General features: G+C 43.9%; 1 protein-coding gene across 6 annotated transcripts in view; it reads right to left on the bottom strand.

Annotated features, from left to right (window-relative positions):
• TPD52L1 (TPD52 like 1) overlaps positions 1-24,710 on the bottom strand; it is a 172,195-nt gene that overhangs the window by 92,182 nt on the left and 55,303 nt on the right. For all 6 annotated transcript variants that reach the window (XM_068231460.1, XM_068231463.1, XM_068231458.1 and 3 more), the window contains exon 2: positions 17,821-17,936. In XM_068231460.1, coding sequence (XP_068087561.1) covers positions 17,821-17,936 — 116 coding nt within the window. The remainder of the gene's footprint in view (positions 1-17,820; positions 17,937-24,710) is intronic.

Raw genomic sequence — 24,710 nt, 5'->3', positions numbered from 1 at the left:
TATTTTTCAGTTTTCGGCCATTATAGTTTTTAAATAATGCATGCTACTGTAATTAAAACCCATGAAACATATTTGCCCTTTTGTCCCGGTTGTAAAACCATTTAAATTATGTCCCTATCACAATGTTTGGCGCCAATATTTTATTTGGAAATAAAGGTGCATTTTTTTCATTTTTGCGTCCATCCCTAATTACAAGCCCATAGTTTATAAAGTAACAGTGTTATACCCTCTTGACATAAATATTTAAAAAGTTCAGTCCCTAAGGTAACTATTTATGTATTTTTTTTAATTGTAAATGTTTTAATTTTTTTTTAATTACAAAAAAAAAAAAATGGGGAGTGTGGGAGGTAATGAGTTCATTTTATATGTAAAAGTCATTTATTTGTATGTGAAAAATGTGTAGGGTGTAGTTTACTATTTGGCCACAAGATGGCCACAGTAACTTTTTGTTTTAATGCGACCTCCAAGCTTCCTTCCGGAAGCTTGGAGGAAGTATAAGGAGGCTGGACACGTGAGTTTTTTCTCACAATGATCGCGCTGCCCATAGGAGAGCAGCTGATCATTGCGGGGCTTAGATCAATGAACGGGAATGGATTTTCCCGTTCATTGATCTCTGGGCGAGCGGGCGGCGGCGTGTTTACTAGCGGCGGGCGGCGTGTTTACGAGCGGGAGCGCGGGCAGCGTCGGGAACGCGGAAAGTACGTGTTTCTCCGTCCCTGGTTGTTAAAGGATGGAAAAAGGGGCGGAGAAATACGTACGCGCGGGGGTAAAGTGGTTAAATTATGTCCCTATCACAATGTTTGGCGCCAATATTTTATTTGGAAATAAAGGTGCATTTTTTTCAGTTTTGCGTCCATCCCTAATTATAAGCCCATAGTTTATAAAGTAACAGTGTTATACCCTCTTGACATAAATATTTAAAAAGTTCAGTCCCTAAGGTAACTATTTATGTATTTTTTTTAATTGTAAATTTTTTATTTTTTTTTTAATTACAAAAAAAAAAAAAATGGGGAGTGTGGGAGGTAATGAGTTAATTTTATGTGTAAAAGTCATTTATTTGTATGTGAAAAATGTGTAGGGTGTAGTTTACTATTTGGCCACAAGATGGCCACAGTAACTTTTTGTTTTAATGCGACCTCCAAGCTTCCTTCCGGAAGCTTGGAGGAAGTATAATGAGCATGGACACGTGAGTTTTTTCTCACAATGATCGCGCTGCCCATAGGAGAGCAGCTGATCATTGCGGGGCTTAGATCAACGAACGGGAATGGATTTTCCCGTTCATTGATCTCTGGGCGAGCGGGCGGCGGCGGTCTTACTAGCGGCGGGCGGCGTGTTTACGAGCGGGAGCGCGGGCAGCGTCGGGAACGCGGAAAGTACGTGTTTCTCCGTCCCTGGTTTTTAAAGGATGGAAAAAGGGGCGGAGAAATACGTACGCGCGGGGGTAAAGTGGTTAAAGGACAACTGAAGCAAGAGTGATATAGAGGCTACCATATTTATTTCTTTTAAGCAATACCCACTGCCAGGCTATCCTGCTGATCCTCTGCCTCTAATACTTTTATCCATAGACCCTGAACAAGCATGCAGATCAGGTGTTTGACATTATTGTCAGATTTGACAAGATTAGCCACATGCTTGTTTCTGGTGTGATTGAGACACTACTGCAGACAAAGAGATAAGCAGAGCCGCCAGACAACTGGTATTATTTTATAAGAAATAAATATGGCATCCTCCATATTCTTCTCACATCAGTTGTCTTTTAAAGTGACATTTTAATGGAGAGGGAATAGCAGTCTGCTGCAGTATAAGTATTTCCTGTTAAACAATTCCAGTGGCCTTGCTGTCCTGCTAATCTTTCTGGCTTTAGTAGTGTTTGAATCACACATCTGGAACAAGCATATGGTTAATGTGGTCCACAGCTGAGTCAGCACCATCAGAAGTGTATATAAAGCTCTTTTATTGGTTTAAAAGCAGCATGATCATCATCTGTCCAGCAGCGACATTTCTGCTGTTTCAGTCAACAGACATTTTTCAAGCTGTGTAAGGTCTGGTGACCGAAACAGCGGAGCTGTCACTGCTGGACAGATGATGATCATGCTGCTTTTAAACCAATAAAAGAGATTTATATACACTTCTGATGGTGCTGACTCAACTGTGGAAGATGTTCTGGAGTGTCTGAGTGTGCAGAGACACTGGGAGTCATAGCACACCACACATCCCCTCCTTGGGTGCATTGCTATACACTGAAGATTTTGTGGGTAATGTGGTGCAGGTTATTTTTTCAGAGCACCTAATCTATATACTTGCTCGGGGTACTGATACAAGTATCATAAGTAGAGAATCAGCAGAACAGCGAGGAACTATGTACTATTTATATAACAAAAGAAATATGGCAGTCTCTAAAACCTGCTCAAAAGAGGATCCCTTTAAATCTTCTGGAGGTGATACGCTTTGAAGGACACATTTTTCAAAGAAAGGTATACCGGTACACCAGTACACTCATACTCAGTGTATAATTGAATGTAACATCACAACATTTTCTTGTAACAGATCTGTTTGCCTAGTCTGAGATCAAACCTGGTAGATCTGGAATGGTGGTGTGCCTGTCAGAAATTTATGGTCTAGTTTTCCTGGAAAATACAACCGTGTAAAAAAGTAAGCATGCCACATATAAAGGTTTTCCCTTTTTTTAAACACATTTTAACATACCAGTATTTCATTTTCAAACAGTATATAAAGATGTAAATTATATCACTGAACAGAAAATCTGAAAAAACTATTGTCAATTATTCAACAAATTAACAGCCATGCCATTTCCTTCTGTAGGAAGAGCACAAACTTTGCTCTGATTACTGGCATTGCTCATTTTGGTAGCATTAACCTCAGATATACACTTCCTATAACTGTTTAGCAGTGTCTGACATCGACAGGGACACCTCTTCCAATGTCTCCATGCATTTTGAGCTGTGAGGAATTTTACAGCCTGTTCCAAATAATTTGGAAGCATTTCAATGGGATTTGGTTTGGTTGTTTGAGAACCCTTTTGTAATGCTGGGTTTGAGGTGCACACAAAATATACAATAATCAAGGTCAGATCGTGAGCTAAGGTCATACATGTGAGGTCAGAAGTATGCGGTATAGAAGGACTAATGCAAAGCTAGGTCAAATAACAGGCTTGGATCATTCACAGGTATTCAGATGGCTAAAGTACAAAAGGCCTGAGACAAGTGCTAAGTCGATAAACAGGCCGAGGTCATACACATAAGATCAGATGGCTGAGGTACAGAGGGATGAGACTTTAATCAAAGTGGAGGGCACGCCGGGTCATACACAGAACAATCAGAATAATTACAATATATATATATTACACAATACTAGACTGACTAGAGTACATATACATTGCGGTGTTCGCAATCTATGAAATGTAGCTCTCAACAACCATCTCACTAAGATAAGGACCAAGAACCAGCAAACTGATTAGTATCAAGGCCGATGAGCAAATGAATTCCCTGGCCTAAAATACTAAGGAGGCAGAGCAAAAGCCCGCCCCCAGAACTGACAGCACCTCCTGCAAAAAGGTGTCAGCTGATGACATCTCAGCTGACACCCCATCAGACATGCCTCCTCAGCCTATAAAAGCTGCGCTGCCTCACGCTCAACCATCTGAACATACTGCACACAGGCGCATGTTGATCCACCGCCGCAGGGGTGCTGGGGATGCCACTGGAGGACGGCAGAGCGGGAGTCCCACTACGCGAGCGAGTACCGCCGGAGACGCAGGGACTCGCTGCAGGAAGGTAAGATTGTCACATTACCCCCCCTGAGGAGTGGTCTCCGAACACTGCAATAGTAGTACAGAGGTGCCAACGGGGTAAAAACAATATTTCTTTCAAATGGATAAAATGAAGTAGGTAGCGGTAGACTTACCCCTCAAAACAGACACAAAAAAATTGCCGTTTTAAGCAAAAATCAGTTTATTTACATACTTCCAACAAGGTGCAGCGCGTTTCGCGGGTATATCCCACTTCCTCAGGCAATAAATAGGAGCATATAAACAATGCGGTCCAGTACATATCCAGAGGCACCAGGCTATGCACCTTGTTCGGAGTATGTAAATAAACTGATTTTTGCTTAAAACAGCAATTTTTTATGTCTGTTTTGAAGGGGTTAATCCACCGCTACCTACTTAATTTTGTCCATTTTAAAGAAATATTGTTTTTACCCTGTTGGTGCCTCTGTACTACTATTGCAGTTGTTTCCTCCCCTGGTGGAGGGGAATTCTGCCTTTTTCCCCGATCTACAGAGAGCGACTTCTTAATCCTGAGTGGGGACAGGTCTAATCTCCTCACCTGCCTTCATAGTGGTTACCTGGACGGTAACCCTTGTTTGTGAGCATAACCTACCTATACTTACCTTCTATACCCAATTTACAGTACATACTACACTATACTGGGCTCTCGGCGTCTTGTCTTATATTTTGACATAGGTCTATCAGGATATTCAAGATGAAATTTGTGCACCAACTGGTCAGCATGAACCTGACGTGCGGGGACCCAGCATCTTTCCTCAGGGCCATATCCTTTCCAATCCACTAAGTACTGTAAGGAATTGCGGATCTTCAGAGAATCGAGAATTCTCTCTACTTCATACTCAGGCTCTCCATCCACCTCAACAGGTGGTGGAGGAACTGAGGATGAAATAATGTTAACAGCAGATTTCAAGAGAGAGACATGAAACAAATCGACTCCTTTGATGGACTGGGGCAAGGTCACCCGATATACTACGTCATTAATTTTTTTCTGAATAGGATAAGGACCAATAAACCTTGGCCCCAACTTAGCAGAAGGTTGGCGCAAAGGAATGTTACGGGTGGAAACCCAAACAAGATCTCCAAGAGTAAGTTTGAACTCAGGTAAACGCCGAGCGTCAGCGTAGAATTTTTGACGAGAGACAGCGTTCTGTAAAATCTGCTGAACTTGAGGCCAGATTCGTTGTACATGAAAACTCCATTCCTCCAGGGCCGGAAAAAGATAAGGTGAGGATGGAAAAAAAGTGAATCGGGGATTCTGGCCAGTAACAATCAAGAAAGGAGACAGCTTTGTTGAAGAACTGGGGAGATTGTTGAAGGTGAATTCGGCAAAGGGTAAAAAGTCAAGCCATGATTCCTGACAATCTGAGACAAAGCAAAGGAGGTACTGTTCCAATGATTGATTGGTTCCTTCAGTTTGTCCATTGGTTTCCGGGTGGTAACCAGAAGAGAAGGACAAGGTGATCCCCAAAAGGGTACTGAAGGCGTGCCAAAAACGAGAAACAAACTGAACCCCTCGATCTGATACAATGTTTTCTGGAATTCCATGTAAACAGAACACATGGACTACAAATAATTTGGCCAATTCTTTAGCAGAGGGCAGACTAGAGAGAGGTACAAAATATGCCATTTTACTGAAGCGGTCAACATTAACCCAGATTACCCTTTTACCCCCAGATAAAGGCAAATCAACCACAAAATCCATTGACAAATGAGACCATGGTCTAGATGGAATAGGTAGGGGCATAAGGTGACCTCGGGGAGCGACCCAGGAGACTTTGTTTCTGGCACAGAGGTGGCACAGGCTGCCACAAAAGCCTTACAGTCTTTTTTTAGTGAGGGCCACCACACATGAAGAGACAAGAGTTCCAAGTCTTGGTCTCCACAGGATGCCCCGCCAGCTTAGACCCATGAAACAGTTGGAGCATTTGAAGACGGAGATGTAAGGGAACATAGTCTACATTAGGAGGTTTTCCAGGGAGACTCTCTTGTTGAAAAGACTGCAGAGAATTGTATAAATCAGGAAATGCTTGAGTGTGGACAGCTGCAAGAACACAATGGAGGGTAGAATCATTTCAGGAGTAACACGTTGAGAGATTTCACGTTCAAAACTTGTGGACAAGGCATCAGCCTTCACATTCTTGGAACCCGGCTTGTATGTGATAACAAAATTGAAACGGGAGAAAAACATTGCCTAGCGTGCCTGCCTGGGATTAACTGCCCCCTCCAACCAATGCCTCCACTCCTCAAAGGCCATTTTTACAGCCAAACATTCCCTGTTGCCTATGTAATAATTACGTTCTGCTGAAGAAAATTTCTTAGAGAAGAACGCACAGAGGTGTAAGCGCTTGGGATGGCCACCGAATTCAGTGAGAACTGCTCCTACCCCAACCTCAGAGGCATCAACCTCGGGCAAACCAACGTCTGGATGGGTAAGGATAGGAGCGGAACAAAAAGCTGACTTAAGATTGGAAAAAGCCTTGCAGGCTTGTGAGGAGCAGTTGACAGGATCTGCTTCTTTTTTTGTCAAGTCAGTTATAGAAGCAACCAAGGTGGAAAAATTTCTGATAAATTTATGGTAGTAATTGGCGAAACCCAAAAAACGCTCAATAGCTTTGAGACCCTTGGGTTGTGGCCAGTCTAGAACTGCTGAAAGTTTCTTCTGGTCCATTGAGAGTCCTGTGTCAGAAATGATGTACCCTAAAAAGTGTACTTGTGTGACCTCAAAAAGACATTTTTTCCAATTTAGCAAACAAAAAATTTTCTCTCAACTTTTGTAACACAAATTTTACATGGTTGCGATGTTCTAACAAAGTGTTAGAATAAATTAAAATGTCATCTAAGTAAATTACCACAAATTTACCCAACACATCCCTAAACAGATCATTAACGAAGTCCTGGAAGACAGCGGGGGCATTGCAAAGACCAAAAGGCATCACCAGGTACTCATAATGACTATCCTGAGTGTTAAAAGCTGTCATCCCCCTGGCGTATTCTAATCAGGTTATATGCACCTTGGAAATCTAATTTAGAGAAAATTCTGGCTCCTGAAACATGAGAAAAAAGATCATCAATCAAAGGTAAAGGGTACCGATTTTTAACGGTAATTTTATTAAGTCCCCTGTAATCAATACAGGGACGTAATCCCCCATCTTTTTTCTCTACAAAGAAAAACCCTGTTCCTGCTGGAGATGTGGAAGGTCGAATAAACCCTTTCTCGAGATTCTCCCTGATGTATTCCTTCATGGCCAGTTTTTCAGGACCAGTAAGGTTGTAAAGATGACCTCGCAGGGGCATAGTGCCAGGCAGTAAGTCAATTGGATAGTCGTATGGTCTATGTGGAGGTAATTTATCAACTGAATGGGGAGAAAAGACATCAGAAAAGCCTTGGTAAGGTTGTGGTATGTTGACAAATTCTACCCCTAAACTTAGCAGTGGAACGCTCCTAAAACATATCCCCTGGCAAAGAGGTGACCAACTGGTAAGTTGTCCTGAGCACCAATCTATACGAGGGTTGTGAACCTGCAACCACGGCAGGCCTAGAACCGAAGGACTAGATGGCATCCTGAGTATATAAAACGGAATCTTTTCAAAATGCATAGCCCCAACCTGCAAAGAGACTTCAGGAGTAATGGAGATGGGTTGTTTGGTCTGCAAAGGAGTGTCGTCAATGGCGGTGACATAGACTTTGTTCTGCAAAGACACGGCAGGAATACCCAAATCCAGCGGCAAGGACAGTATCAATGAAGTTACCAGCTGCCCCGGAATCAATAAAAGCCTGGGAATGAAAAGGCTTATTGTCCCAATGAATAGTTACTGGTAATAAAATGTTTTTCATTTTAAGGGGAAGAGACTGCTCGCCCCAAGTGAAGTTTCCCTACTTCACCTAGGTGCTGGAGTTTTCCGGAGCCTTCTTTGTAGAACATGACTGTGCAAAATGACCTTTCACACCTAAATACATACAAAGTTCTTCCTGTCTTCTACTGAGTTTCTCAGCGGGGGAGAGTTTAGAAAACCCCAGCTACATAGGCTCTTCACAAGCAGTGAAGGAAGTACTACTAGGTCTATTAGCATTCAATAATGCAGAATATGCTTTACCCTGACGTCGGTGCCTAATCCTTCTGTCCACCCGTATTCCCAAAGAGATAGCATCCTTTACATTCTTGGGCATCATTCACAGAATCAGCTAACCCGAACAAAAACTGATCCAAGAGTGCTGCCCCACCTCACTTAACAGAAACAGACCACTTCCTGAACTCAACAGCATACCCCTCGGCAGTATGTCGACCCTGACTGAGATCTCTTAATTTGCGAGAAGCAGTGGCTAAGATATCAGGATCAGCATAAATAGTTGCCATGGCTTCAAAGAAACTTTCTACGGAGGTGAGAGCTTTATGATCAGGGCTCAAACCGTACGCCCAAGTTTGTGAGTCACCCTGTAGTAAAGTCTTAATCAGTGTGATCTTCTGTGATTCAGTTCCCGAAGATCTAGGCCTAACTTCAAAGTAAGACAGACAACAATTCCGAAAGTTACTAAAATCGGATCATGAGCCCGAAAATTTTTCTGGTAAAGGCATTTTGGGCTCTAGTGTAGGCACGTTAGAAGCACTTGAAGGAGCCTGCTGATTATTGGCAGTAGCAGAGACATTCATCTGAGCAAGTGTGTTGGACAATTGAGTCAGCTGGGTCTGCTGAGTGGAAACCTGCTCAGTGAGCCGATTAACAGCTCCTGCGAGTGCCAAAATCTGGTTTTGCAGCTCATCCATATTTTATGGGCCTTGATAATGTAATGCTGGGTTTGAGGTGCACACAAAATATACAATAATCGAGGTCAGATCGTGAGATCAGAAATATGCGGTACAGAAGGACTAATGCAGAGCTAGGTCAAATAACAGGCTTGGATCATTCACAGGTATTCAGATGGCTAAAGTACAAAAGGGCTGAGACAAGTGCTAAGTTGATAAACAGGCCGAGGTCATACACATAAGATCAGTTGGCTGAGGTACAGAGGGATGAGACTTTAATCAAAGCGGAGGGTACGCCGGGTCATACACAGAACAGTCAGAATAATTACAATATATATATATTACACAATACTAGACTGACTAGAGTACATATATATTGCGGTGTTCGCAATATATGAAATGTAGCTCTCAACAACTATCTCACTAAGATAAGGACCAAGAACCAGCGAACTGATTAGTATCAAGACCGATGAGCAAATGAATTCCCTGGCCTTAAATAACCAAGAGGCAGAGCAAAAGCCAGCCCCCAGAATTGACAGCACCTCCTGTAAAAAGGTGTCAGCTGATGACATCTCAGCTGACACCCCATCAGACACGTCTCCTCAGCCTATAAAGGCTTCTCTGCCCCGCGCGCGTCCATCTGAACGTACTGAACTGAACGTACTCCAACTGAACGTACTGTTGATCCACGGCCGCAGGGGTGCTGGGGATGCCATTGGAGGGCGCGAGTGAGTACCGCGGGAGACGCCGCTGGACTCGCCGCAGGAAGGTAAGATTGTTACACCTTTTTTTCTCCATTCATGGTGGATGTTTAGGGTCATTGTCACGCTTTATAGTTCTCTTTTGGTTAAGCTTCAATTTTCTGATTGACAATCTGAAATTATCCTCAGGCACACTTAGACAGGAATTCATAGTGGATTCTATGATATGGGTTGCCCAGGTCTGGATGTAGCAAAGCAGCCTTAACCACTTAATGACAAGCTGACTTATAAAAACATCCTGCTAGAGCCTCTTAAGGGCTCCAGGACGTTTTTATAAGTCAGACAGTGCTGCTGCCTCTGTGGGCGCATGTACGTGCATTCCTGTGCATGTGCACGTGAAAATGGTGTAAAAACAAAACACCAAAAGATAAAATACAACTTTATTTCCAAATACTATATTGTCACCATATTTTGTACTAGGAACATAATTAAAATGTTGTGATAACCAGGACAAATAGGCAGATAAAATGTGTGGGTTTTATGTACAGTAGCAGTGTTTATATTAAAACTAAAGGGGATGAAATTGGAGAAATAGTGTATTTTTTTAATTTTTTCCATGTTTTTCCCTTTAAAATGCATAGAAAATAAAGTAATTACTGAAAACAAATATCAACCTCAAAAAGCCCCATTGGTGGTGAAAAAAACAAGATGTAGATCATTTCATTGTGATTAGTACTGATTAAGCTATTGGCAAATGAAAGGGATGAACACTGAAAGGTGAAAATCGCTCTTGTCCGTTAGGGTAAAAACCCCTTTGGGGTGAAGTAGTTAAATTATAACATTTTAAATACTATGCGTTACAGCTGACATAAGGTTCTCATGAAATGATGACCTTTTTTTTCACCAATATAATATATATCAAAGACATGTCAGCACTCCTATAATTTCTGAAAAATGAATTATTCCAAACCTTTGTTCTCACGAAACATGGTACTTTGGACAAGCAAGTGAAGTCTGGTCCAGTGTTAGTCAATGAGCTAAAATGTAGACATCAAACCAACAAACTTTGATTCCGTTATTACCTTCAATGACTAACTGTACATGGTTTATTGAAAGCTTTCTTCTTCTTAAGTTTCTTCTTCAGGCATTGTGCAGAACTGAATCAGAACCGTACAGTTGGTCATTAAAGGTATTACTTGATTACTCTTGATGATTCTTGATATTTGTCAGACAGTCCAATGATTAATCTCCTATTACTTGGCTATATTATTAAATTCCTATCAAGAGTCAAAAGAATCTGTAGCTTTGTGAACCCCTTAGAGAGATTTATTTTGTTCTGGACTTTATAAATAATGTTGCACACCTCAACAGCACATCAAACTAAGGGCTTGATGCACAAACGTTTGGTGATATTGCTATGCACAGACAGTGTGCGGCAATATTACCCTTATGACCAACAGCATTATACGGCGAGCTATGCAATTAGCGCGACCCGTAGATTTCAAGTAGCGCAACCATTGCTATTGTAACGAGCATTACTAATGGTAATGCTTGTTAGTAATTTGCATTACTGTAGCAATGGTCAAACTACTCGAGTTTTTTATGGGGTGTTTTTTGTTTTTTAACATGGTTGTATTCTGAGATTCTCTCTTGACTCCTCAGTAACGTAGTTACCTAAAAAGTCCGGGCTCCACCCTGAAGTGAAGTTGTCCCTACATCACAGCTCCCTAAGTGCTGGGGCCCATGAGTGCATTTTCAGTGCTTTCCAATTGCTGGCAATCGGCACAGGGCTGCAACAGTGGAACTCTATGAGGGTGGTTCCACTACTGAAATCACAGCTCTTGCAATTCAAATTGCGATTGCGCTGCTTGAAGCATTTTCTTAGCAATTTAGTTTACGGTAATATAGACAAAATCACATTTGCTCTGGAAATCTCAGTGTAATATTGCTACTGTTTGTGATTTGTAGTGGGTCCTAGTCCTTTATGGAGTAGTGTGAAGATTTGTGAAGAGAAATACAGTTTTCCCAGTTTAATACAAAAAAAAAAATTGACTCATTAAGAAAACAGTAGGGCTGATGCAATTCAATTTTTTTCACCCATGTTTTCTCTTAAAGAGAACCAGAGACGAAGCACCCTCCTGTATTTTACTACCGTATTTTTCGGACTATAAGACGCTCCGGACTATAAGACGCACCTAGGTATAGAGGACAAAATCCAGGGGAAAAAAATAATATACTAAACCTGGTGCGTCCATGGTGCAGGAGCGTCTTATGGACCTTTTCCCCAATTATGTCTGTCTTTCTTATACTTCTTGTGCCCCCTGTGTTCTCCTATGTTTCTCTGCCCCCCTTGTGTACTCTGCCCCCTGTGTCCACTGGTGTCTCTGTGTTCTTTTTACCCCTTTCTCTCCATGTCCTCTGTCCTCCTGTGTCCCCTGTCCTGGTGTCTGATGCCCTGTGCTCTGTCCTCCTTCCTCTGTCCCCTTTTTCCTCCATGTCCAGTGTCTTCTATCCCCATTGTCCCAGATTTTGCTATCCATGTGTCCCCATGTCTACATGTCCCCTTGTACCAGTGTCTGCATGTCCCCTATGTCCGCCTGTCCCAGTGTCTTTGTGTCCCCTATGTCCCAGTGTCTGTGTGTCTGCATGTATTCCATGCCCCTGGTGTCTGTTGTCCTGGTGTCTTAAACACATATATGCAGCTGCCACTCATCATCAGGCTGCCCCCCTGTCCCAAATACACAATGTTTGCGTGTCCCGATGTATCAAACACATACTTGCAGCTGCCACTTGTTCATCATCAGGCTATCCACGTGTCCCAAATACACTGTGTTTGCATGTCCCCGGGTGTTCCGATTACACACACTTGCAGCTGCCACTTGCTCATCAGGCTGCCTAGTTTACCTCCCTTGAAGCTTTGATCATCGCGGTGTCCCTAGGTACAGCCGAAGTTTGTATCGATCAGGAAGTCCCGGGCGTCCGTGCAGACAAATGGACCAATCAGTCGGGGAGCGCTGTGATTGGTCCCGATGACGGAGAGGTGGCCCCGCCCTCGAGACATCACTTGAGCAGTGCGCAGCGTGATTGGCGGTTAAGGCTAGCGCCGCCGCCTGATTGGTGCATTTGTCTGCACGGACGCCTGGGACTTTCTGATCGATACAAAGTGCGGCGATACCGGGGGACACCGCGATGATCAAAGATTCAATTAAGGTAAACCGGGGAAAGCCTGTTGAGCAAGAGGCAGCTGCAAATATGTGTTTAAGATATCGGGACGCCCGGGGACGCGCAAACACCGTGTATTTGACACGGGGAACAAGTGGCAGCTGCAAATGATACATCGGGACACCCGGGGACACGCAAACATGAGGGACACAAATACTCAGATACTGGGACACAAGGGGACACACAGACACTGCAACACAGGGAGACATGCAGTCACTGGGGCACAGGGGGGCATGTAGACACGGGATAAAGAACAAGGGAAGGGAGGTGCAGGACCAAAAATGTAGCATTCGGACTATAAGACGCACTGATATTTTCCCCCCACTTTTGGGAGAGAAAAAGTGCGTCTTATAGTCCGAAAAATACGGTACATTTATCAGTGGGAACATGACAGTAAACACCTACCCTGCTTTTAGTTTCATTCTTATCTGCTTAATTAGTCTGTTATTAGCTGTGATAAGAAGCCCCGACTGAGCCTTCCGTCTAGGTTTGACCTGGAAACATTATAGCTGATAATTCTGTGGAGTCTTTTCAAGCCAAAGCCTGCCCCCTCCTGGCTCAGCTTTGCTGTTTGCATACTGAGAGCTCTGATGACATGGGAGGGGCTGCTTCTGCCGAGAGAGAAGCTCTGAAACAGACAAGTATGGCTGCAATATGATCTGTGTGCTCTGTGTGCACTCTGCATAGATAATGATGATAACTGCAGTTTCATTCCTATGAGAGACACTTCCTACAGGCAGAAGCACATCATACCAAAATGAAAGCACACAGATGAAAGGCTGCAGCAGCCTTTCTCCAGTGGCGTAGCTACAAACCTCTGGGCCCCGATGCAGAATCTGGATGTGCCCCCCCCCCCCGGCAACACCCCGATGCACACACATATCCGAATCCCTATAGCCAGCTATAGGTCCCCCCAGTATAGGTAGCCAGGCATAGGTAAGCCAGTATGGTTGCCCCAGTATAGGTTAGCCAGGTAGGTGCCTCCAGCATAGGTAGCTAGTATAGTTGCCCCCAGTATAGGTTAGTTAGGTAGGTGCCTCCCATATATGTAGCCAGTATAGTTGCCACCTGTATATGCTAGCTAGGTAGGTAGGTGCCCCCAATACAGGTTAGATAAGTAAGTGCCCACAGTATAGGTTAGATAGGTAGCTGCCCCCCAGTATAGGTTAGATAGGTAGGTGCCCTCCAGTATAGGTTAGATTAGGTAGCTGCCCCCCAGTTCCATTCGGGAAATGCACATGTACATCAAATAAAAGGTGAATCAGAATAAGCCAAAGTATCAGGCAGTAGACTCACTCATCTCTAGATGCCATGACAGAACAGCATATTGCCTCATGCATGGCCGTTTCTTGGACCGTGCGGGCGCCCTGAGCGCTGAATAAGGGGGGGGGGGGCGCTGTAATGGAGGGGGAAGTCAGCCGCGGGGAGGGCAGCTCGACCTCTCCCTCCCTTCCTCTCCGGGCCGCCCTCCTGCTCCCCCCTCCGATGCAGAGCCCAGCAGCCAGCAGGGAAGCGCTAATAGTAACAACTCACCTCCCAGGTTCCAATCGCTGGTCACTAGCCGCTGGTCTCCTCCTCTGCACACACGCTGATACACACGCTGCTACTGGCTAAACAGGAAGCAGCGTGTGTATCAGCGTGTATGCAGAGAGAAGACTGGCGGCTAGTGACCGGCGATTGGAACCAGGGAGGTGAGTTGTGACTGTTACAGCGCTTTCCTGCTGGCTGCTGCGCTCTGCATTGGAGAGGGAAGCCCGGAGGGCGCCCGGAGAGGAAGGGAAGGAGAGGTCGGGCTGCCCTCCCCGCGGCTGACTTCCCCCTCTATTATTGGGGGGGGGGTCACCTACCTACCTACCTACCCACCCTGGGGGGCAGCTACCTATCTAACCTATACTGGGGGGCACCTACCTAATTAACCTATACTGGGGGCACCTACCTAATTAACCTATACTGGGCGGCACCTACCTAAGCTAATTTATACTGGGAGGCACCTACCTAATCTAATTTATACTGGGGGGCAGCTACCTAATCTAACCTATACTGGGGGGAAGCTACCTATCTAACCTATACTGGGGGGCAGCTACCTAATCTAACCTATACTGGGGGGCAGCTACCTAATCTAACCTATACTGGGGGGCAGCTACCTATCTAACCTACACTGGGAGGCACCAACCTAATCTAACCTATACTGGGGGGCAGCTACCTATCTAACCTATACTGGGGGGCAGCTACCTATCTAACCTATACTGGGGGGCAGCTACATAATCTAACCTATACTGGGGGGCAGCTAAGTAATCTAACCTATACTGGGGAGGCAGCTACCTAATCTAACCTATACTGGGGGTCAGCTACCAATCCAAACTATAATGGGGGGCAGCTACCTATCTAACCTATACTGGGGGACAGCTACCTATCTAACCTATACTGGAGGCATATACCTATCTAATCTATACTGGGAGCACCTAGTTATCTAACCTATATTGGGGGCACCTACCTACATACCTAGCCTATACTGGTGGCAACTATACTGGCTACCTATATTGGAGGCACCTAACTAACGTATGCTGGGGGCAACTATTCTGGCTCCCTATTAGAGGCACCCACCTAGCTAACCTGTACTGGGGGCACCTACCTATCTAACCTATACTGGGGGCACCTACCGATCTAATCTATACTGGGGGCTCCTACCTATCTAACCTCTACTGGGGGCACCTACCTATCTAACCTCTACTGGGGGCACCTGCCTATCTAACCTATACTCAGGCCCGGATTTCTGCAAAGGCCAAAAAGGCCATGGCCTACGGCGATAAAATCAGATAAGATCAGAAGGGTGGCATGACTTGGAGAGAGAAGAGGTCATATGTCAAAGTAAATCATCTCCTCTGTTCCCGCAGCGCAGCCATCCAACGCCCTGCTCTGCACTAATAGCTGAATTCCAGAGTTCCCCAATCCCTGCACCTCTCACTTCCTGATGTGTTATAACAATCAGGATCAATCATAACTGTCACCTGATGATCCAATTATGATCGACATACAGTACAAGTGGATGTGAGAAATACCAAGGATTTACATTACAAAGCAGATAAAACTAAGTTCCGCTGAGTTCTAATGCAGGCATTCACAAACATTTCTGCTAGTTTCTTTGCCTTCTTTTTTACAGCTGTGACACTGACCCCAGCAATTGTAAATTACACTTTCTTATCTAGCCGTAATTTATTGCTTTTTTTTCTTCCTAGCCAGTGATCTCGTCTCTGCTTAAGTTAACTCTTTCCTGACTCATTTTCTGTCCGTCAGCTCCGACCAACTATAAGAACTGCTGCAGCCTGGAATAAAAATGCTATATGCTTCCCTTTCATTGCTAAACTGTCACTGTCACCTGAGCTGTTACTACCTCTATGCTAGTGTGTATGGTTTGGCATCCTTCTGCCTTCCTGTAGCATTAGAGCATTCTACCATCTTAGCCATCAGCAATAGCAGAGAGTTTTGAATCAGGATGATACCATGTATTGGCTTAAAAGAAAAAGAGTAATATTTCTGCTAATAAGCCTTCTTCAGACTTTGTCCCCGTATACTGTCAATATGTTAGAACACACCACCATATGTACATTCAGCATTCAAAAGAGATACATAGATTTTTTTCAGCAAATATAAATAAATGTCATTCAGATGCTTTAAAGTGGAGCTGAACTCTTGCACAGGACAGAAGGAAAACAGAGAAATGCCCCCTGTATGTATTTAGAGAGCCTTTCGAACATCTGTGTCTAATCACAAATTTGATATCTTCCCTGTGTCACCTGACTGCCACAGCATATAAGCTTATTTTAAAGCACAAGATGTTAATATATTTGCTTCCATGAAAGTAGGAATTAGACACACTGTCTATTTATTGCAGGATTTGTATCAGCTGTAACAAAAATGTTTTTATGTAAAGGTTATGTTGTTGCATATCTTTTAGAGCAGAGAGGAAGTTCTGAGTTCAGGTCCACTGTAATTACAACAGAACATCCAAAGTGGGTCTTGACAGGATGTTTGCTACTTACCTGTTCTCTGTTTTGGATGGGCTTTTCTCCATTGCTCTGCCCTGTCACCTGTGTCTCCGACTGCAGCCAGTCGCACAGAGGATAAAGAAGCAGCGCATGCTCTGGCCACTCACGCTCCCTGACACCTGTTTGTGGCTCTGACTGCAGCCAGTCGCACAGAGGACAAAGAAGCAGCGCATGCTCTGGCCACTCACGCTCCCTGTCACCTGTTTGTGGCTCCGACTGCAGCCAGTCGCACAGAGGACAAAGAAGCAGCGCATGCTCTGGCCACTCACTCTCCCTGACACCTGTTTGTGGCTCTGACTGCTGCCAGTCGCACAGAGGATAAAGAAGCAGCGCATGCTCTGGCCACTTGCGCTCCCTGTAATTTCCTGCTCCTGCCCAGATGTGCACAGCAACCGAGGCCAGTATAGTGTTATGCATTATTGACAAGTACCGATCATACATCACCGTAATTTCTCAAGTATGCATGCCCAGAACACTATCGGCTGCTGTGCACATTCGGGCAGGAGCGCAAATTTCCATCGTGAGAGGACAGAGCATCCACTGATTATTTGTTCAATGAGGGGCACAGCAGCAGAACTGAAATGAGCCCATTCAAACCAGTGATCGCTAGTCAGATAGTTGGCCAGAATGTTTTTTGGTGGTGGTGGTGGTGGCAAGGGGGGGGGGGGGGGGGGAGGGCGCTTGGTGACAGCAGGCCTAGGGCACTGGTAAGTACAAATCCGGCCCTGCCTATACTGGGGGCAACTATACCAGCTACCTATACTGGAGGCACCTACCTGGCTAACCTATACTGGGGGCAACTGTACTGGGACACCTATGCCTGGCTACCTATACTGGGGTACCTATGCCTAGCTACCTAAACTGGGGGACCTATAGCTGGCTACCTATACTGAGTGCAACTAGACCTGGCTAACCTAAATTGCAGGCACTTATACCTGGCTAAACTGGGGGCACCTATACCTGGCTCCGCGGGGGGGGGGGCAATTTTAACACCCTCGCCCCGGGTACATTTTAGCCTAATAACTGCCCTGGCCTCATGCAAGAATGTATACTACATACACACTAGACTACCACATTCATCTTGGAGGATCAATGGGCTGTTGGCCAAATTAGTAATCACCCGGCACTTTTTTTTCCTCTAAATCATGTCTGCTTAGGTCTGTGACATGTAATAGTCATCTTGATCATGTCTTAATCCTGCTGGCTTAACCACAGTCAGATATAGATTTCCTAATATGTATAATAACTTGGGTCTTGATAGAAAGAAGATTCACACATTATCAAGTGCAAGAGGAGCATACCTTGGCCAATTCATTCTTCAGTTCTTCTTTCTCTTCTTCCGATATGACTTCAACATACTCCACTTCAGAAGTTAATTCCTCATCTGTTTCCTGGAGGGGCTGAGTGTCCAAGAGATCTTTTAAGACATAAAATATGGAAATATTACTACAGGTAGCAATGGTAACGTGATTATTACAGTTATGTAAAAAAATTAATAAAGCATGTGAGTTTTGCGACATTCTTGGACATATGGATATTTAATATCAATTGTAACAATAATGGTAGAAAAATAACTAAACAATTAAAACTGAAGAAAATACTTCTCAAAATCTGTACAATTTATTCTACAGAAATGTAATTTCTGATGAGAAATAAGTCATGATACCCCTCATTTCAAGTACAGGACAAACAGGTCCATAGAGGGCGCTATCAACATCAGTCTAGCGTTCATCAAAGAACATTTTGACAGACCTGACACCTACGCCAGGATCCTCTTCCTAGACTTCAGTTCTGCATTCCACACCATTTGCCCAAACATCTTGCATGACAACTTGGACAACACAACGGTGACTCCACTTTATGAGCATGAATCAAGGACTTTCTCACCAATAGGACACAGCAAGTCAAGCTTGACAGCTGCTTCTCCCATGTTAGAACCACGAATACAGGCACCCCACAAGGGTGTGTAATGTCCACAATCCTGTTCTCCCTGTACACAAACAGCTGTTCCTCACAAGACGACTGTCGAGGTCGTTAAATTTGCAGAAGGCACTACCATTCTGGGCCTCATCTGTGAAAATGGTGAGAATGCATACCGCAGCTGTTGAAACGACTGGTTTTAAGAAGGCGCCCACCCACACTAGACCCCGTCTATCGATGGCACTGAGGTTTCCAGGATACAAAGCATCTGGTTCCTATGACTTATGACTTATGACTATGACTGGCACCAATGACTTAAGATTGGGCAAGAATACCATAAAAACCCAGAAGAAATCCCAGCAAAGTTTGTTCTTCCTGATACAACTGAGAAAGTTTGTCAAGTTTTGCTACTCTCTGTTGTTATTTGCATTTCATTTAAGTTGTTACTTGCACTATGTCCAAGCCGAGTGTGTACCACAAAAAAATGCCGGGTGAGATACCTGTAGTACTCACAGAATAAAGCCGATTCTGATTTATCACATGATATGTCATGTGATCGGTATCCAGGAGACTGTGTCAGCGTTACAGCGCCACCAGGTGGTGCATGAGACTCTACCATCTGCCCCTCTTCCACCACCAGGTGGTGCTGTAACACAGACTCGGTCTCCTGGATCCCAATCAAATGTCATATCATGTGATCATAACCGAGAAGACCTGCCGGAAGAACGTTGCCGCCATAGTGGAGAAAGAAGAAACCGATCCACCCGTCTGGACAGGTATGTATAAGAGCTCCCTGCCGCCACCCCTATCCTGCCATCACATACCCTGTCACGCCTGCCAGGCTGGAGAAGGCACATTTCCCCAAAGGCAGGAAAAATTTTGGATCTGCTGCTAAAGGGTTAAAATGGCTTAAATCAGACAGGTGTGTCACATTAGGTGTACATGATTAGAACATTAACCTCAATCATTGAGTTTGGTATGCTGCTTACTGTTGAGGTGAGAGGGAACACCATGGTTAGAGCAAAAGAGGCCTTGAGAAAAAAGAATGAAGTAGCTGATAAGTCTGGTAAGGGATTTGAAAAGATTTTGTAATCTTTAAAACCTCAGGAAGTGCCCTCTGGTTCTACTTTGCAGTGACCTTAAAGCAAACAACTTTTCACTAAATTATTGTTATAAGCCATTTAAGTATTAACTAACTAACCATATTTAGAGCTTATGTTTGTAGCCAGTGTTACTGTCAAATTCTGCCAGGGAGCATGGACAGAGAGCATATAACTTCATATTTGCAAACTCTCTTTTTGGTGTTCTGTATCAGAAATGGGGCTTGATATGGACAGCACAGTGGTGTAGTGGATAGCATTCTCGATGTGCAGCATTGGGTACCCGGTTTGTATCCAAGCCAGGGCACTATCTGCATGGAGACTGTATGTTTCCCAATCTTCTGTTATGTGCGTGGGTTTCTACTAGCCACTCTGGTTTCCTCCCACATCCCAAAAACAAATAGATAAGTTAATTGACTTCCCCCTAAATTGGTCCCAGATTACAATCAACATATGACTATGGTAAGGATTAGATTGTGAGCTCTTCTGAGGGACGGGTAAGGTAGCCATACATCTAGCAATGAGGGCAGATTCGACCAGAACTGATTAGAGAGAGATCTGGCAGCTGCCCATATACCTCAGGCAGATTATCATTTTCATGCTGAAATCGATCCGGAATTGGCCTGTGATGCCGCATCCAACCGCCTTGTCGCCCCGACGCTTTCCCCCTAATGTTTAGTGTCCCCCCGGTGCCCAGTGCATGTTAACCTGTCTGCGACCTCCGCTTGTCCCCCGCTGCTTCCAGGATTCTCCATACACGACCGCCACATGTTTCCCTAGTAACATGGCCGCGTGTGTGACGTCTGGTGGACAGGTAATGTATAACATGCACTGGGCACTGGGTGGGGACACTTAACATTAGGAAGAGACAGCGCCGGGGGTTACATCGTGCTCTACGATTGTCCTAAAAATGCACGCCGCTACCTCCGCACACCCAATCGAGCAAGTCAGTTTTTGCAGCATGTGCGATCGACTAAGCGACCAATTTTGGGACCAAGTATGCACCTGGCCGCCAAGTCGTCTGATGTATGGCTACCTTTAGTGACAAGACTATATATATATATATATACATACATATATATATATATATATATATATATATATATATATATGAGTAGCATCACAGTAGAGACATCAAGATCAGAGCTGGGACAAGGTCCTTCAGCACCCAAGGCTGAGACACCAAAGTGCGCCCCTCCATCCCTCCGCCCCAGCCGTCACATTGATTGCTACTAGACTAAGAGGCGCCCCAGGGCCCCCAACCTCCCCAATACCTTAATCTCTAGTTATCTGACTTGCAGTCACTGCCATGTATCCCCTTTTCCTATTTCTTTCTGCTTTAAACACAATTGGGAATGACAACTGAATGAATTGTGCGCCCCCTCCTACACTGCGTCCTGAGGCTGGAGCCTCTCCAGCCTCTGCCTCGGCCCGGCCCTGATCAAGATATAACACCCATGGACATGCATTCCAATTTACTGCAGCCAAGAGTGTCTGGCTAACGTAATGCACAGTAACCAGACACCATTGGCTGCAGTAAATATTAATACTGCTCTATCTAAAACACCCCTTGAGGCAGATTATATGATGACTTTCCTACAACCTGAGGTATCGCTGCTCTGACTAATAGCAGAGATCAGGGGTTATCTGGATTTAAAAAAAAATGATTGGCAGAAACCAATGTAATGAAAGCAAAATCACGTATTTGTGCCAAGCTACACTCTTTCTGTATACCACCCCCATATTATTAAATAGATTTTAATACCAACATAATGATGTATTCTAAAGTGCGTAAAGACATTAATAAAGTGTATAAAATAAATATGCAACTAAAAGCCTTAATTTACAAGATAAAGCCATTTTTAAAGCACAAATAATATTCCCATGATGCTCAATTAAAAAGCTCATATTCCACTTTGCATTCTATTTCCAGATAAATAAGATCATACGGTTTGAATTGTAAATGTAAACACATGCAGGGGTGCTAATGTGTGCTACCCACCCACATCCACACCTGTGTCAAGATATTAGCTATAGCTTTCATACAATATGCCAGGTGGTGAAACCGCTTTCTGTATAATGAAACTACAGAACAGATCTAATAACCAGAAAACAAAAAAAGGACGATGCCACCCACCCTATTAATGCATCGGAAGCCTTTGCTTACCTTATGGACTTTTAGGGCTCTTACACAGTGGGACATTGCGTTGCAGGGGACGTTAAGGTCGCTTAACGTTCCCCTAACGCAACGCATGGTGGTGCTAAAGGTGGACGCTACACAGAGCCGCGTTATGCGGCTCTTGGTGCGCCGTTTTCGTTCATCAGAACCGGCAATGATTCATATGAATCATTGCTAGCAGGCAGAGAACCGAGAATGATTCATATGAATCATTGCTAGCAGGCAGAGAACCGAGAATGATTCATATGAATCATTGCTAGCAGGCAGAGAACGAGAATGATTCATATGAATCATTGCTAGCAGGCAGAGAATGATTCATATGAATCATTGCTAGCAGGCAGAGAATGAATCATACGAATCATTGCTAGCAGGAAGAGAATGATTCATATGAATCATTGCTAGCAGGAAGAGAACCAGCATTGCAGTGCAGTGAATATTAATTAGCCATGTGGCTAGGCAAAATAGAGGACTCTCACCTCCTCCTCTCCTGCACACAAAAAACAATAAAACAAAGTTACTGAGCATGTGAAAACAGTCTAACGAGGCTAAAACCGCATATAACGCACAGCATGCTGCACTTTCATAGAACGTGCATCGTTACAATGTAACGCAACATGGGCACTGTGAACAGCCCATTGATTTTTCATTACTGTGAGTTGGGCTGCGTTACAGGCTGCTCTAACGTGCACCTGTAACTTCCCACTGTGAAAGCAGCCTTAAGTTAGCACTTTGATGGAGAGTTTTGGAGTGTATAGCAGATGAACGGAATCCAATCTGGGACTGAAATTTTCTAGTACAACTTTAGAGATATTCATGCCAGCTCTGTTTTCCCTGTAGGTTTGATGCAGACACTGAATTAGCAGATTCAGCAGCTGTCTTACATGGTAACAGGAAAACCGAAGTCATGATTAGAACTGTCTGGTGACTTCCAAACTACACAAAGAGTTACAGGAAGCACATGATGCAGTACATGCTGTCTCATCAGCTGCCTATTGTTTTACGGGAGGTCAATGGTTGCATATAGGACTGTAGCCAAAATAGAACATTTATACAGATATATATAGCATTTTCTGTCATATTGTGCACCTAATTTCTTTACCTGTTACATTTTTATTTTTACGTTACTTATGACATATACAGTGGGATGCGAAAGTTTGGGCAACCTTGTTAATCGTCATGATTTTCCTGTATAAATAGTTGGTTGTTACGATAAAAAATGTCAGTTAAATATATCATATAGGAGACACACACAGTGATATTTGATTTACAGAAAATGTGCAATAATTGTTTAAACAAAATTAGGCAGGTGCATAAATTTGGGCACCACAAAAATGAAATGAAATCAATATTTAGTAGATCCTCCTTTTGCAGAAATGACAGCTTCTAAACACTTCATGTAGGTTCCAATGAGAGTCTGGATTCTGGTTGAAGGTATTTTGAACCATTTCTCTTAAAGGGGAACCAAGCCTAAACACACATACTGTTATTAAGTTACATTAGCTATATTAATTAAAATAGATAGGTAATATAATATCTTACTCACCCTGTTTTAAAGGAACAGGCAAATGTTGGTGATTTCATGGGGGCAGACATCTTTTTGGTTGAAAGGAGGTGACAGAGAGCATGAGACACAGTTAAAATTGTCCTGTGTCCTGATCACCCCTCCCAGGTGTGTGCGCTAGGCTTCAAAACTTAAATTAAAAAAAAAAAAGAAAAAAATTGCACCAAAACAGCAGAACGAGAACAACAATATTAGAAATCCCATCATGCTTTGCACAGCATCAGGGGAAAAATGCCCGGGCAGTTTTCTTCTGTGCAGCTAAAAATGAGTTTTGGATAAGAAACACAAAGTTCTGATGCTGTGAAACTGTTAAAGAAACACCAAGCCTTTTCAGTGCTGCTGAGTAGATTTTTAGTCTGGAGGTTCACTTTAACAAAACATCTCTAGTTCATTCAGGTTTGATGGCTTCTGAGCATAGACAACTCACACCACAGATTTTCAATTATATTTATGTCTGGGGACTGAGATAGCCATTCCAGAACTTTGTACTTGTTCCTCTGCATTAATGCCTTAGTGGATTTTTGAGTCGTCTTGTTGAAAGATCCAGCCCCGTCACAGCTTCAGCTTTGTCACTGATTCCTGGACATTGACTGCGTGTGCATTTCCTGCTCGGGGGACGGAGCTCCGCCCCGCCTTCAGTCTCCAAGTGGCTATTGCCACTCGGAAGACTATTAGATGGCGAAACCGCTGTCTTTACTGTTAGTACAACGCTGCGTTCAGCAGCAGCGCTGTACTGGGGACACTCGTGTGACACGGCTGTCCCCCTGGGGGACAAGAGAGCAATCGGCTCTCATATGCAGAAGCCTATGACAGCCGATCGCCATGATTGGCCGGCTGGGGGGGAGGGAGGGGATTGAAAAATAAATACATAAAAAAAACAGTCAAAAACAGTAAAAAAAACAAACAAACATAGATATTTATATAAAAAAAATAAACAACTTGGGGGTGATCAGACCCCACCAACAGAGAGCTCTGTTGGTGGGGGGAAAACAGGGGGGGATCATTTGTGTGCTGTGTTGTGCGGCCCTGCAGCTTGGCCTTAAAGCTGCAGTGGCCATTTTAGAGAAAATGTTCCTGGTCTTTAGGGGGGTTTACCACTGTGGTCCTCAAGTGATTAAGTTGGTGGTGCTGTCTGTGGATCTTGGCAGCTACCATAAAGGTTGAGCAAGGTCCTAGAGGTGGAGGGCTCACGAGTGGCTGGGTGAACTCTTCTGAAGCAGCACGGTGTTATTTACCTATCCGGATGGTGATTGGATTCAATGTTTTATTTCATCTACGCGATGATGGTTTTATAATTTATATTTTGAAGTTCACTGGATGCTGAAGGAAGAGAATCGCAAGGGACTTACCATCTTGGCTTTATGAACTACTCTAACTGGTCTGATAAACCCATTATTGACTGGTGGTAACCTTTTTGAATATTGTACAAAG

This window comes from Hyperolius riggenbachi, chromosome 4 (genome assembly GCF_040937935.1).
Source record: "Hyperolius riggenbachi isolate aHypRig1 chromosome 4, aHypRig1.pri, whole genome shotgun sequence".
NCBI lineage: Eukaryota > Metazoa > Chordata > Amphibia > Anura > Hyperoliidae > Hyperolius > Hyperolius riggenbachi.
This window is presented reverse-complemented; position numbering and strand designations above follow the sequence as displayed.